This window comes from Lepidochelys olivacea, assembly GCF_965140295.1.
Source record: "Lepidochelys olivacea isolate rLepOli2 genome assembly, chromosome: 24".
Taxonomy (NCBI): domain Eukaryota; kingdom Metazoa; phylum Chordata; order Testudines; family Cheloniidae; genus Lepidochelys; species Lepidochelys olivacea.
In genome coordinates this window covers 16678813-16694545 of record NC_140434.1, presented here as the reverse complement: position 1 = coordinate 16694545, position 15733 = coordinate 16678813, and the positions used below count along the sequence as shown (strand labels likewise).

General features: G+C 61.3%; 2 protein-coding genes across 2 annotated transcripts; both read left to right on the top strand.

Annotated features, from left to right (window-relative positions):
* Positions 1–557: 557 nt before the first annotated feature.
* On the top strand, positions 558–10683 carry LOC311512812 (NACHT, LRR and PYD domains-containing protein 12-like). The gene is made up of 8 exons (XM_084614172.1): positions 558–627; positions 2070–2397; positions 5062–5154; positions 5442–5498; positions 5941–7699; positions 8261–8347; positions 8738–8905; positions 9591–10683. Exons 2-8 carry the CDS (start codon positions 2070–2072, stop codon positions 9895–9897), a joined length of 2799 nt encoding a protein of 932 aa, XP_084470298.1. The 5' UTR covers positions 558–627; the 3' UTR covers positions 9898–10683.
* A 1184-nt stretch (positions 10684–11867) lies between these two features.
* Positions 11868–14950, top strand: LOC311512743 (piRNA-mediated silencing protein C19orf84 homolog). Its single transcript, XM_084614082.1, has 2 exons — positions 11868–11936; positions 13208–14950. The coding sequence occupies exons 1-2, from the start codon at positions 11902–11904 to the stop codon at positions 14403–14405; spliced, it is 1233 nt and encodes a 410-aa protein (XP_084470208.1). The 5' UTR covers positions 11868–11901; the 3' UTR covers positions 14406–14950.
* Positions 14951–15733: the final 783 nt, after the last annotated feature.

Below are 15733 nucleotides of genomic sequence, written 5' to 3'. Positions count from 1 at the left end.
AGCCCAGGGCTGGGCTGGCAGGGGGCTGCGGGTCGGGAGTGAGGGGCACCGGCGGAGCTGGGGGGAGCCCAGGGCTGGGCTGGCAGGGGGCTGCGGGTCGGGAGTGAGGGGCACCGGCGGAGCTGGGGGAGGGCTCGTTGCCAGGTGGCTAGTGGGGACCAGAGCAGACACCACACCAAGGAAAAACACAGAGCTCCCTGCACAGCCCCCCAGAACCCCACTTCCTCCCCCTGCCCCAGGCTGGGCCCAGCCCTTCCCCCTCAAACTGCTTCCCCTGTTACCAGCTATTAAAAGCACAGACCTCAGCAACACTTCCTGCTCTAACGACTAGACCCCACTCCCCTCCCAGAGCCAGGGGGAGAACCCAGGAGTCCTGGCTCCGAGACCCTCCCCCCCACCACTAGACCCCACTCCCCTCCCAGAGCTGGGGAGAGAACCCAGGAGTCCTGGCTCCCAGCCCCCTGCTCTCACCCAGGGAGGGAGGGGCTATTACCCAGCAAGGCCTTTGCTGATTGTGGTTAATGATTGAGTCAAAGGTTGCTCAGGAGAGAGGTGACATCCCTGCCGGGCCGGGAACAGCAGGGCTCAGGGACTGTGCAGACCCAGCTAGGGAACAGCTGGACCCAGGTAGGACCCACACCACTGCCCGGATGTGGGATGGGGTCTAGTGGTTAGAGCAGAGGGGGTTGGGAGGGGGCCTGGACTCCTGGGTTCTATCCCAGCTCAGGGGAAAGTGGGGGTCTAGTGGGTTAGAACGGGGGTGGGGCTGGGAGTTCAGGCCCCATGGCCCAGATCCAGCCCCCACCTTGTCTGCTGGCAAGGGGGCGGTTAGCTCCCGTGTGTGTGTGTGGTGGGGGGGTCCCTCTCCCTGGGACAGGGCTGAGACTGGACACACTCAGTTCACAGGCAGGGCCATGACACTGAAGGAGCCCAGAGAGAATCCCCCACTGGGGCTGGATCAGAGCTGGCGCCCCTGAGAGGCGAAAGGCCCCGTGCCCCATTCCCTGCCCCCCCACCCAGCAGCCACGCCACCCCCATCTCAGTTACTGGAGGGCTGTATTAGTGGAATGAAGGTCAAGTTGTCAGCTCCTTGGAGGAGTGGAGATAAGACGCCCCGCCCTCCCCACATCACCATCCCCCGCCCCCCCCCCATCCACCCCTTCACTGCCCCATTCCCTGCTCACTCAATAAGGGTCACAGGCCACCTGAGCTGCCAAGCCGGGATCAGCTGGGTGGGTGACTGGATGGGAGACCAGCTGCAGGGTTGGGGGCTCTCCCCCAGCAGTCAGGGCTGGCCCCAATGGTGCTAGGGGGCACTGTGCTGCAGGGTGGGGCTCAGGACGGGGCACTCGCCCCTCCAATTTAGACTATGAATAGCATTTTCCTGGCTCTGGGAGGGGAGTGGGGGCTAGTGGTCAGAGCAGGGGGGCTGGGAGCCAGGAATCCTGGGTTCTACCCCTGGCTCTGGGAGGGGAGTGGGGGCTAGTGGTCAGAGCAGGGGAGCTGGGAGCCAGGAGTCCTGGGTTCTCTCCCTGGCTCTGGGAGGGGAGTGGGGGCTAGTGGTCAGAGCAGGGGGGCTGGGAGCCAGGAGTCCTGGGTTCTACCCCTGGCTCTGGGAGGGGAGTGGGGGCTAGTGGTTAGAGCAGGGGGGCTGGGAGCCAGGAGTCCTGGGTTCTCTCCCTGGCTCTGGGAGGGGAGTGGGGGCTAATGGTCAGAGCAGGGGGGCTGGGAGCCAGGAATCCTGGGTTCTACCCCTGGCTCTGAGAGGGGACTGGGGGCTAATGGTCAGAGCAGGGGGGGCTGGGAGCCAGGAATCCTGGGTTCTACCCCTGGCTCTGGGAGGGGAGTGGGGGCTAGTGGTCAGAGCAGGGGGGCTGGGAGCCAGGAGTCCTGGGTTCTCTCCCTGGCTCTGAGAGGGGAGTGGGGGCTAATGGTCAGAGCAGGGGGGCTGGGAGCCAGGAGTCCTGGGTTCTCTCCCTGGCTCTGGGAGGGGAGTGGGGGCTAGTGGTCAGAGCAGGGGCGGCTGGGAGCCACGACCCCTGGGTTCTCTCTCCATCTCTCCCCAGCAGATGCCTGCCCCCCAGCATTTCCCCCAGCTGATCCAGCAGCACCGGGAGCCCCTGCTCCGCTGGCTCCAGGGGAGCCCCCAGCCCCTGCTGCGTCGGCTCCACGACAGGGAGGCGCTGAGCCAGGCGGAGTACTTCGCCTTGCTGGAGACGGCCCCTCAGGCCAACCAGGTCATTGCGCTGCTCGAGTGGGTCAGCCAGGGGGCCGAGCGGAGCCGGTGCTTCCTGGAGGCGCTGCGGGAGCTGCAGGAGGAATATGGTGCCGAGCTTCAGCAATGGCTGGAGGAGAAGTACCCTGAGAAAAGGAGACCGTGGCCTCCACTGCAGCCAGGTACGGGGCGCCCCCTCCCAGGGGGTGCCAGATCCCACCCAGCCCGGGGCGGGGCACTGCCTGGCTTGCGGGGGGACACACGGGGCCTGTCCCCCCCAGGGGGCGCCAGATCCCACCCAGCCCGGGGCAGGGCACTGCCTGGCTTGCGGGGGGAGAGGCACGGGGGGCTGGATCTGAAATTTGGGGGAAATCACAGGAACGCCGAAACGTTCCGCCTCACGTCAGCCTTGACGGGGCATGGACTCCATCGCTGTGTCCTGGTGTCTTTCCCGTCCCTTCCTCCAGCTTCCGCCTTCAACCATCCCTCCGTCTACCCGGCTTTCTTTGATAGCCATCCACCTGGCCAGCTGTGTTTTTATGTCCCTCCAACCTGCCGTCCCTACAGCCTGTTTGATATCCATCATTCTTCCATCCTTCTGTGCCCAGCCAGCCTTGCCATCCACCCAGCCCTTCTCTTTTTCCATCCACCCATCTGTCTCTATTTCCACCCACCCACCCACCCATCCAACTTTCCATCCATCCTTCTTTTACAGCTACCCAGACATACATCCAATTATCCATCTCTATATCCATCCATCCACCCACCCATGCAACCTTGCACCCAGCTATCCATCCGTCACCGCCCCTTCTCAGCCTCTCTACTCACCCCTGGAGCGCCTCCTCCTGGCCGCTTGGAGGATTAGCGCTTTCCAGGTCCGATGCCCCTTCTGCCGTGGGTAGCGCACCCTGCTGTCTCTCTCTCTCTCAGACTCCAGGTGCTCTCCCTGAATGGCTCGGCCCTCTGGCCAGGGCACTCGGGGGTTTCCCCCTTCCAGGGCATCAAACTCTTTCCACAGTAGCTGTCTCCAGCTGTCTTCTCAGTCCCTGCCCAGGTGGCACCACTTCCCCGGGCCCGGCCTCTATTCCCGTTCCAGCCCAGCAACCTCCTGATCCACAGCCAAGGTCTGCCCCATCTCAAACCTCGCTGCCCTTTCCCTGCCCCTCTCTCCGGCTTCCTTCCTTCCCTCGCTAATGTCCAGACAGCGGCTGCAGGTGCCTTCCCTGCAGCCCCCTTTGTTAGGGGGCTTATTCCTTCACCCGCTTACTTCCCTGGTCCTTCTCACATGAACAGAGAACAACAGTACCCAAAGTCCAAAGGTGCAAACAATTTGATGTTTATTGGGGTGAACTTCCAGCAGGCCTGATTCCAGTTTCCTTCCTTAGTATCCTCCTTCCCAGCTCTGACACCACAGAGCCTTACACCTGTGTCCCTGTTCCCATTCCCCCCGCCCTTAGCAAAACCTGATTCCAATTTCCTCACCCCCATTCCCTGTTCCCATTTCCCCCTTTAGCAAAACATGATTCCAATTTTCTTACCCCCATTCCCTGTTCCCATCTCCCCCACCCACACACCCCTCCACTTCCTGATTGACTGCAGACTATATAGTAAAACTTGAGTTTGGCTTAGCTATACCTTAACCAGTCATTTTCCTGAAATTTAAGGAACCAATCCTAACGTATTGTAACATGATTATGTAACCGATGATATCCCACCACCTTAATTAGTTTACACCCAGCAAAATTAATTATACAGCAGACAGGAACAATCACAGAACCAGACAGAGATTATACAGACAAACAATGGGGAAATGGGGCCGACAGTGACAAAACACCGAAATGAGGATTTCACACCCCAGCTATTGAGAAGTGAGTTCTTGCCAGACAGGATGCTACCAAACTAAGTTGCCTTTTACATCTTCTAGGCACTTCCCTTTCTCTGGAGGCGATCGGCACTATCAGGACAGGATTGTATCCTAACAGCCCAATGGCACCTTCTTTCAATGGGACTAGTTTGGAATGCGAGGAGGTGACCGGTCGCTTCCCAGCTTATGGCTGCCTCTGCTGCTTAGCCAAAGGCCTTAGCCTAAGAACAGGGCCTCAGACTGTCACAGGAAGCAAAGGCCCTTACACCGGCAGCCAGCGATTTTGAGTCTTTCTTTTATACCTCTAGAACTAGCTAAGTGATAAGAATACACCTCAATTCTTAGAGTATCGGCCTTTACAGACAGGCCTGAATATCTATATCCTAACACCCTTCTGCTGCCAGCTTCCTGGCTTTATCCCACCCCACCTGTTCCCGCTCACCAGGCTCCATTACCAGTCAGGGGTTACTTTGGCACCCAGTTCCCCTCAGCTGTGGCCTACCCGGTTACCTGGCCCCTTCTCAGCCTCATCCCATCTCCTTTATAGCTATCCCTCCACACATCCAACCTTTCTCCCAGCTAACCACCCTTTTTATATCCATCCATCCCTTTTATATCCCTCCAGCCATGCATCCAACCTTCCATCCATCTACCCATCCAGCCTTCCACCCATGCAACCTTCCACCCATCCATCCATCTTCTTTATAGCCATCCCTCCACACATCCAACCTTCCATCCATCTACCCATCCAGTCTTCCATTCATCCTACCTTCCACCCATCCATCCGTCTTCTTTACGTCCATCCACCCGCACCTCCAGCCTTCCATCTGTCCATCTTTCTCTTGTATCTATTCATCCATTTGACTCTCCTTTTGATATCCATCCAGCCACCTTTCTTTAATATTCATACAGCCAACTCTCTCTTTTTATAGGCATCCACCCAACCAACCACTATTTTGATCCCCATCCATCTCTTTCGCAGACAATCCCAAACCTCCAAAATCCAACCACACATTCCTGAGGAAAATCCTGCGGAAAAACACCAAGAAATATGAACCAACCCCAGAGCCGCCAGGTGAGACTCCCCCACCACCCCCACCCCACCAACCAACCTCAGGAACAACACCTTATCAGTGAGGGATCATCAGCCCAAGACATAGGCTGGGAGGGGAGTGGGGTCTAGTGGATTAGAGCAGGGGGGGCCGGGAGCCAGAACTCCTGGGGTCTCTCCCCAGTTCTGAGGCCACAGCAGGATGTCATGGAGGAGGTGTGGGCAGGGAGAGGCTTGGCACAGCCCAGCTCTGGGGCCCGGATCTGGTTCCTCCCCCCAAGCAAGAAGTACACTTGTCCCTTGTCCGACAGGTGGGGAGTGCACCGGGAACCTGAACTTCCGAAAGGCTCCGAGCGCCCCGCTGAAAGGTATGGAGTGAGGGCACTGGGGAGGGAGGTCAGGGTGTTGGGAGGAGGGGAGAGAGTTGGGGTGACAGAGGGGCCAGGGGAAGGGAGGGAAAGTTGGGGGGGAAGGGACAGAGAGGTTGGAGAGAGGGTTGGGGGCCAGGGCTGGTGGGTCGGGTTAGGGGAGTTGGGAGAGGATCTTGGGGTTGGGGGCAAGGCAGGGGCAGAGATGGGGGTTGAGGGGAGGATTTGGGGGCAGAGATGGGGGAGTTGCAGAGGGATTGGGGGCAAAGATGGGGGTTGAGGGGAGCCTGGGGGAGCGGGGATTGGGGGGGAGAGATGGGGGAGTTGCAGAAGGACCAGGGGCTGGGAGGGCTGGAGGAGATGGGGGGCAGATTGAGGTGTGAGGGGCAGGTCCGGGGGGCAGGAGTGCAGACACATGACCCCGTCCCCCGCTTCTTCCCAGCTGTCCTGCAGCGCCACCGGGCCTCCCTGCTGCTGCACACCCAGCAGCTGTGCACTAACACCTGTGACGCCCGCTCCTGCAGCCCCCTCGAGATCCGCTACACGCCACTGCTGCTGCTGGACCCCTCCGGCCCCACCGTGCCCCCCGGGCACGAGCACCTGGCCCTGGCCGCCCGCCGCACCCGCCTCCTCCCGCTCCATGCCCCCCGCCGGCTCCCCCTGCGCCACCTCCTGGCCCCGCTGCCCACCGAGACCCAGGCCCCCCGCCGGGTGGCCCTGAGCGGCGCCGCCGGCATTGGCAAGAGCGTGACCGTGCAGAAGATCCTGCACGACTGGGCTCTGGGCGCGGCTTTCCAGGGCCCCCTCTGTGCCTTGGATTTCTCCTGCCAGGAGCTCAGCCTGGTGCCCAGCCCTGTCACCCTGGAGGGGCTGATCTGCGCCAAGCGCCCCCACCTCCAGGAGGTGCTACCCGAGCTGCTGGCGCGGCCCGGGGACCTCCTCGTCCTCGTGGACGGCTTGGATGAATTCCGGCACCCGTTGGACGGCGGAACTGCCCGCCACCGGCCCGGCCACCCGGCCCACGTCAAGGAGCTGGTGCGGGGACTCATCGACGGGACCCTGCTGCCCGGGGCAGCCGTCGTGGTGACGTCCCGGCCGTGCCCGGCCCTCTCCGGCATCCCCTTTGATCGCCACTTGCTGATCCTCGGCTTTGACGAGGACCAGGTGGAGGACTACTTCCGCCGGTTCTTCCGGGATGCCGAGCGAGCCGCTGCCGTGCAGGGCTACATCTCCGGCCACCAAGGCTTAGCCGGGCTGTGTTTCATCCCCCTCTATTGCTTCATTTTGTGCACCGCCCTGGGGGAGTTCTTCCCTGCTCGCCAGGCGGCTGACCCCTCTCCACCCACCACCATCACTGAGGTCTATTGCTGCTATTTGACCACCATCCTGGGGCACAGCTGGTCTCCGGAGCCGGGCACCGGGCAGCTGGTCCTGCGTCTGGGGCACCTGGCATACGCCACCCTGTTGGCCGGGAAGATCCTCTTCACCCCGGCTGAGCTGCGGGAATTCGGATTCGACCCCCAAGACCTTCCGGGCACTTTCTTCAACCCCATCTTCTCTGGGGAAGACCAGCAGGTCTATTGCTTCTTCCACCTGACAGTGCAGGAGTTCCTGGCCGCGCTGTACTGCGTGGCTGCCCTGGATCCTGGTGCTGAGGACCTCATGCCCTGCCTGGATCTCTGGTGGGAGGGATCAGCTCAGCGGGACGGGGACCCGGAGCCCTCCTGGACGTCACCAGGCGAATCCAGTCTCCTCAACTCCACCTGGCAGCTCCTGAGGGGCCACCAGTCTCGGTGGGACAATCTCCAGATGTTCGCCAGGTTCTTCATGGGGCTGCTGACCTCCAGGCTGGAGGGGAGGCTGGAGGGGTTGGCCGGAGGCTTCTCCGGAGACGTGCTGGGGCCCGTGGCCGACTGGCTGGGGAGGAAGCTCAGAGGAGACACCGAGCGACGCCTTCTCTCGCTCCTGCACTGCGTGGCTGAGCTGCGCCAGGAGCGGGTGACGGGCCGGGTGGCCCGCGAGCTGGAGGACGTCAACCTCTTCAAGGTGACCCTCAACCCAGCCGACTGCGCCGCCCTGGCCTACGTGCTGGGGGCCTCGGAGCCCGGGCGGGTGAAGAACCTCAACCTGAGCTACAGCAACATGGGCATGGCCGGGCTGCGCAGGATCCGGGGGCTGCTGCACCGCTGCGAGACGCTGCAGTGAGTGTGGGGGTGGGTGTGCGTGTGACACCCAGGACTCCTGGGTTCTATCCCCAGCTCTGGGAGGGGGCCTAGTGGTTAGAGCGGGGGGGGCTGGGAGTCAGGACTCCTGGGTTCTCTCCCTGGCTGTGGGAGGGGTGTGGGGCCTAGTGGTTAGAGCGGGGGGGGGCTGGGAGTCAGGACTCCTGGGTTCTCTCCCTGGCTGTGGGAGGGGTGTGGGGCCTAGTGGTTAGAGCGGGGGGGGCTGGGAGTCAGGACTCCTGGGTTCTCTCCCTGGCTGTGGGAGGGGTGTGGGGGTCTAATGGTTAGAACGGGGGGTGGCTGGAAGCCAGGATGCCTGGGTTCTATCCTTGGCTCTGGGAGTGGAGTGGGGTCTAGTGGTTAGAACAAGGGGCTGGGAGTCAGGACTCCTGGGTTCTATCCCCAGCCCTGGGAGGGGAGGGGGCCTAGTGGTTAGAGCAGGGAGGCTGGGAGTCAGGACTCCTGGGTTCTGCCCCAGACTCCGGGAGCAGGGGTTACCCGGTGCTCTGGTCCCCTCTCACGCTGTCCACTCCTCCGCAGGCTGCGCTATAATTCTCTGGACAAGGAGGCAGCCGTCATCGAGGCCGAGGTGCTGAGATCCCCACAGTGCCAAGTGAAACGGCTGCTGTGAGTGACCCAGGGCGGAGGGCGGGCTGGCTCGGGGGCAATGGGGCATGGGACCTTTCCCCCCTAGGGGGTGCCAGCTCTGAACCAGCCCCAGCGTGGGGACTGGCTGGCTCAGGGGGGCAGGAAATGGGCTTTGGCCCCTCTAGCTCCATATGGGAATTGAGTTTGCCAGGTCTCAGCCCATTTCCCAGCAGGAACAGGGACCATCTTCCCACCTCCGATACTAACCGACCCCTTTGCTGGCAGCCCAAAAGAGATGCCAAGGGCTGGCTGGGCTACGGGGAGCGAGCCCCCATCTCTGGGGCAGGGGGGCGGGACGCACCCAGAGTCATCGGGCTGGGGGGGATTTCTGAGCCCTCAGGTGGATCCTGTCACTCTGCTTCCCCGCAGCCTGTGCGGGAACTGTCTGGGCTCGGAGGGGGCGAGGCGGCTGTGGGAGGCCCTGAGGGAGAATCGCACCCTGGAGGAGCTGTACCTGGACATCACCAGCATCACTGACAGCGGCCTGGACAACATGCTACCCTGCCTCCTGGCCAACAGCACCCTCCGGCTCCTGACGTGAGTGCCTGCTGCTGCCCTGCAGGGGGCGCTGTGCTGTGCTCTCCCCTCGTGGTCCGGACTGGCCCCGATGCCCCTGGGCGGCACTAGGGGGCGCTGTGCTGCAGGGGGTGGGATGGGGAATCTCCCCTGGCAGTCAGGGCTGGGCCCAATGCCCCAGGGCGGCGCTAGGGGGCGCTGTGTTGCAGGGGGAGGATAGCTCAGTGGTTTGAGCATTGGCCTGTTAAACCTGGGGTTGTGAGTTCAATCCTTGAGGGGGCCAATTAGGGATCTGGGGCAAAGATTGGGGATTGGTCCTGCTTTGAGCAGGGGGTTGGACTAGATGACCTCCTGAGGTCCCTTCCAACCCTGATATTCTATGATTTCAGGGGGTGGGCTGGGGAATCGCCCCTGGCCGTCAGTTCTGACCTTAATATTGCATCTCAGCCCCGGGTGAGGGTCCTTGTATAAACAGCCTGCACGCCCCACCCCAGAGGTGGCCGCATTTCAGAGTTGAGTGAGGGATCCCTGTACAACCAGCCCTCGTGCCCCACCCCAGCAGCAGCCGAATCTCAGCGCCCAGTATATACAACGGCTCCATCCCTGCCAGCCCCTGGCGAGCAACCCCAATAAAAATCGGCCACTGCACCCCAGATGCAGCTGCATCTCTGCGATCCCCTGACTATTGTCCCCCACCCCTGGGCAGCGTCGTGGGGAACCGGCTGAGCGAGGCTGGGCAGCAGACGCTGTCGGAGCTGAGCCGTCGCAAGCCAGGCCTGAAGGTGATCAGCACGTTTGAGAGCGACATGGGCCTGCTCCAGGCCTACCTGGACTGGGTGGAAGAGATCAAGGCCGACCCCGACCAGATGGACGCCGTGAAGAACGCCGATGCCTTGCGCTGCATCGTCTCCGTCCTCCGGAACTTGGACGAAGCCAGGGCCAGCCCCGAGGCCCAGGCCCGAATCCGAGAGCTGAGGAGAGAGATCAGCGCCCTCCTGGGGGAGAAGGAGTGAAAGGTGCTAGGAGCTGCAAGTCTCACTGCTAGGCTCCTTCCCGCCACCGTGGGGAGACACCCACTGAGATCCCCCGTGATGCCATCTGGGTAAAGCTGTAGGGTAACTAAGGTGTTTGGGGGAGCTGGAAACAGGACACGGGGTGTTTCCTCTCTAGGGGGTGCCGGCGCCCATCCAGCCCCACGTCAGGGGACGGGCTGGCTCAGGAGGGTGGGGAACGGGACTTTCCCCTCTCGGGGGCGCCGGCTCCCATCCGAACCCAGATTATTCCCATCTGAATGGCTGTGTGTAATGAACGGCGAGGTTCTCAGCTCTGTTCCCAGTAGGGCAGGCAGCCCCATCACACTCCTCACCCCACGGACATTAAGCATCCCCATTGCCGCTAGCCCCAGCAGAGAGGCTGAGGGGTAGATACACCGTGGAGTCTGAACCCCCTTCTCCCTCATCTGCAGGGCATGGAGATAAACTGGCAGAGGGTGTGGGGCGGGATAGGAAGGGTCTGCCTGGGAATTTCACAGCAAGAACTGGGACAGAACCCAGCTGCCAGCGCCTGGGAGTTACGGAGAATCCCTCTCATTCTGAGCACTATAGGGGACATGACACACACTAGAACATACCTACTTCCCTGCCAAAGGGAGCAGTAGTGAGTACATCATCAGATCCACGGCTCCTCTGCTAATTTCAGTATAAACTGGCTCCAGGATGGGAATGTTTTTATATAAATCCCCCTTAAAAAAGGGGGATATTGGTAAATATTGGAAATAAATAAATTTGTATTACTAGTCATTGTATGTACTGCTGTTGCCCCTCAGAGCTCGAGGCCTGGGGGCTGACGCCGATGCCCCAGCATGGCGCTAGGGGGTGCTGTGCTGCAGGGAGCAGGGCGGGATGGGGGCTCTCCCCTGGCAGTCAGGGCTGGCTCCGATGCCCCTCGGCGGCTTATTAGGTGGTGCTATGGTGAAATATCGTCCCAGTTAGCTTAGGGAGTCTCTGGATGGATGGGGTAGAGGGTGACAGATCATCCCACCCCTAAATCCTGGGGTTGACCCAGTCTAGCCTGGCCCCCCTACTGCCCCCCATATTCCCTAGGAAGACCCTTCAAACTCCCCCAATGCCCTCTTCCCTACTCTGATACCCCACATCCTCTTGAACCATTCTCCCCACCCCATTCCCCATATTTGGGGAGTCCAATCCCAGTTCACCCCCAAACACCTGGCACCCCCTTCCCGGACAGCCTGGCGCCCCCTCCCTCTCTGCTGACCCAGAGACCTCAGGCTGGGGGTGTGTGGATGGAAAGGGGGTTCCGGGTGAGATTCCCATGTGGGGAACTGCCCCCACTTTTTGCTGCACGCTGGACCCTCCCTCCCCCTATTGCTGTGTATTAAGGGCCTAACCCCTGACCAGAGCTTGATCCTCTCCTCGGGGGTCCTGATCCTTTTCTCCACATGCTGGGGGCCTGATCCTGGCCTTTCCCTCCCCCACAGTGGGCTGCCCCCCCACAAACCAGATTAGCCCAGCCCCCCACTAATCCTGATAGGCAGCAACTGGCTGCTGGGCCAGCTCCCCCAGCCCAGGGTGGCCAGGCCAGGAGCAGCTGCCGGTGGGGCAGAGCCCACCCCCCATCTCCTATGCGCGGGGGGGGGTCTGAGCTACCCTGGGGGGCCCAGCTGGCAGGAGAAGCTGCAGAGCTAGGAGCCTCTCGCCCCATCTCGCTAAGCCCCGCCCCAAATAGGCATAGGCCCCACCCACATCCCAATAAGCCCCTCCCCAGGGAACTATGGTTCCCTACCATCTATGTCACCGCCCCCCCCCACCCACAGTTATTTTCAGGTCCCGCCCTTCGCGCTCCAAGGCCACGCCCCTCTCCTAAGAAGCTCCGCCCTGGCTCCTGCAGCCTTTCTCCAGGCCCCGCCCCATCTCGTCACAAGCTCCGCCCTTCCCCCTTCTAGGCCACGCCCCACCGCGTGGCGCTGCGCGGTTCGTGCCGCCCACGGAGCTGGGACCATGGAGGGGCCGAGCGGGGCCGCCCAGAACGCACGGTGAGGGGCGGGGCCCTGCCCTCTCCCCATAGCCCCCCCCGGAACCCCCCTCCACTGCATAGCCCCCTGCAGCCAGGGACCCCTCCTCCCCACCATTGACTCCCCAGGAACCCCCTCCACCCTATAGATCCCCCCAAACCCTCCACAGGACCCTCAGCTAGGGAACCCCCCCCAGCCTCCCCCTCTGCTCCATAGGCCCCAGCCAGGAACCCCCACCCCCCATGCGATGCCTGACCTCACCAGCCCACCATGGGACCCCCCCTCTGCCCATAGACTCCCCATGGGACCCCTCCAGCCAGGACCCCCCCTCCACCCCATAGATCCTTCCCAGCCCCTCCATGGACCCCTGCAGCCCCCCATGACTCCGCAGCCAGGGAACCCTCCAGAGGGACCCCTCCACCCCATAGGCTCCCAGTCCCCCAGGGGACCCCCCTTTGCTCCACAGCCTCCCAGCCTCCCACAGGACGCCCCAGCCAGGAACCCCCACAAGATACCTAACCTCAGCCCTGCACAGGATACCCTAGTCCTCAATGGGACCCCCCTGCCCCATAGTCTCTCCATGGGGCCCCCCACGCAAGGACCTCCAGCTCCCCACGGGATCCCCCAGCCAGGGACCTCCCCTCCAACCCACAGCCTCCCATGAGACCCCCCCAAACAGTAACGCCCACCCCCCATGGGTGCCTGACCCCACAGGACCCTCAGCTTTCCATGGGATCCCTCTCTGCCCCATAGACTTCCAATGGGGCCCTCCAGCCAAGGATCCACAGCCTTCCATCCCATAACCTGCCCCCAACCACAGACCACCTGTCTCCCATGGGAACCCCCATCCAGCCCCAGAGACTCCATCCATGGGAACCCCCACTTCAGCCCCATAGATCCCCCCCAACCAAAGACCTCCATGCCTCCCATCCAACCCCCTTACAGCCCCCAACCAGGGCATACTGCCCCACGTGAGAACCCACCTTCCAGTTTAAGAGTCTCCCTTCCTCCAGCCCCACCCAGCCAGGGCACCTCCTCCCACAAACACCCCATCCACTGCCCCCCATGAGAAACCCCCCTCCATCCCCACAGGGAACCCCCATCCCCACAGGGATTCCATCAGCCCCCCCAAATCCTACACACACCCAGGGTCACCCCACAAACACGGCCCCCCAAATTCACATGCCTACAACTCCCCACGGGCCACCACCCCCCCTTCACAGAATTCCCATCTCCTGTTGGAGCAAGTGGGGTCTCTCTGTCTCTGACCCCCTTTTCCGTTCGCCCCGCAGCTCCCCCAGGCCCACCGAGCCCAGCCCCACGGAGCCGCCCACCTTGGACCAAACCGCGCTGGAGAAGATGCCCTCCTGCCCTACCCCCGTCTCTGCCATGCCTTGGGTCTTGGGTCGCCCCTCGGCCGGGGCCCTCTCCTCCATCACCGTGCCCGTCCGGCTGGACGCCCTCGCCTACCTGCTCAACAGCGCCCTCCTGGGGGCCTACTCGGCCTTGCCACAGGCGCCCCTTTCCAGCGGTCACGGGGCGTTGGCCACGGGCCAGGGAGGGCCTCCCCAGCATGCCCCGGGCTGCGGGTGTCAGCCACGTTACTGCTGCGGCCCCCATCCGGCTCATGTGGGGTGCTGTGGGTCTGGTGCCATGGGGCAGAGCAGTGCCGGCTGCTCCCAAGAGATACCCGGGGGCCAGGGCGATTGGCAGGACTCCTCTGCGAGACGGGACCGGCGAGAGCCCCCGTTGCCGAGGGGCTGGGGGGAGAACTGGCGAGCAAGGAGGCAGAAAGATTTCATTCGCCCCTGGGGGGGGCAGAGGCCGTGGGGCGAGGTGGACTCCGCCCCACGGAAGGCGGGGCAGTGGGGCCCAGGGAGAGCCCAGGGCTCGGATTATGCAGCCAGGAAGCGGAGCCAAGATGGCTGCTCGTGGGATGCCGCTGGGGCGAAGAGATGGTCTGATGGGGGGGTGAAGAGATGGGGGTCCGGCGCAGGGGAAACCGAGGCAGCCAAAGCCACCAGGGAAGACTGGGAGGCAGATTACGGGGGATCCGGCGCCCGAGGGGGCATCTTGGAGAAAGCCAGGTCTTCCCAGCCCAATCTCCCAGCTTCCCAGGAAGGAGAAGACTGGGAAAAGGAGTATGAGGAGTCCCCCAAATCAGCCCCAGGGGTTTCCCCTTGTCCACAAGTGGCTTCGAAGGTTCAACCATCCTCCCTCCAGAAGAGGACAACGCCCCGCCCAGCGAGCAAGGATGGCTTCTTCTCCAGCTATCTCCAGAACCTCTTCTCCGACCTGCGGGAGGGGTCCAGCGCCGTCTCGGAGCCGCGCCGGGGGAGAGGGCCCCCTGGAGGCGCCGCCGAACGTGGGACACGGCCCCCGGAAGGAGGAGGAGGCCCGAGTGGCCAGAGGCCTGCTGAGCTCGGCGATTTCGTGGCCGGATGCGTTGACGTCTCCAGAGCCGCCCCGGAGAACAAGGACAGTGCGTGAGCCCGGTGCCACGGAAAGACCCCCCTGCAGGGGCTGGGGCCTCACGGGTCTCCCATGAAACTGGCCACCCATTGCTGACTCCACTAGCCCACCGGGCTCAGCCCGAAGGCCGCAGCCCTGGGCAGGGCAAGTTCTGCCAAGGGTTGGTTTGTTAATAACCCCGTTCTTTTTCATCCTCCAGCGGTCTACCCGTCCTCCTCCATTCCTAGCCCTCTACCCAAGATCCTCCATTCCTAACCTGCCCCAACAAGCCTTCTAACCAAGATCCTCCATTCCAAAGCTCCTGTCTTTCTCTGTCCAAAGGTTTTGATGTTGATTTAGGTTTAAATATGATCAGAAATGGGGGTTTGCCTAAAAAGCAACAGATGGAGCCAGATTTCTGTTGCGTTTGTCTCTTTGAATTTGTTACTTTCCAAGGTTTGGTTATGAAACAAACCCAAATCCCCTATCTTCTACCCCAGAGTGCCAGGTCACGGGGGTTTGGTGTCATTTTGTAACTAACTTGAACCTTTGCTTGTATGTCCGGGTTAGAAACCGAAGCTCAAAATTAGCCCCCCCGCCCCCGTATTCTGCAAATTAACGCTGTGGTTTGTGTCAAGTGCTTAGCATTGAGTGGATGCGTACGCGCAGGGATCTGCCGTGACCTGCCTCGCTTCACAAGGTCGGGGCCTAAATTTGTGATGTCAAAGGTCCGGAGATTAGTCCTGGGTTTAAAAATATATCTATATTCCATGCATTTTTACACACACGCCCCCGAGCTCTTACTTTGTATCATCACGTTTGGAATTTCTCAAGATTTGTGGTTTTCTTTCTAGGTTTAAAGCCACCCCAAGAGCCAGGCTGTTTGGAAGTCTCGTTAGAGTTGACCCCCCCACTGACAGCGTTAAATTGTGTTTGCAAAGAGAGTTGGATTGTGAATTGTTTGAACACGTTGAAGTGTTTCTCTGGGGAGATTGAGTTTGAACTCAGCTCTCTGTGGAAGTCTGTATTGATTACATGGGTGAGCCAGTCGCTGGCCTGACTACACCAGAACTCGGAGTACAGTCGATTGATTGCTAAAATCTAGATGTTAGACATGCAATCGAATTTCTCTCGGCTGTGTAGAGATTGAAAAAGTGAATTTCACTTGTTGCATATGTTGTGTGTGTCATATCTGTCGTATAACTTCTGTGCAATACAAAGGAAAAAATGGTGAATTTGACTTCCCGCACTGATGATCGAGCAATCATTCGAATCCCCCATTTTCACCGCTGTGTATCCCAGAGGAATTGTATTGCACCTAGAATTCTGTCTTTGTGCTAGAGATTTATACACGGGTTTATACAAAA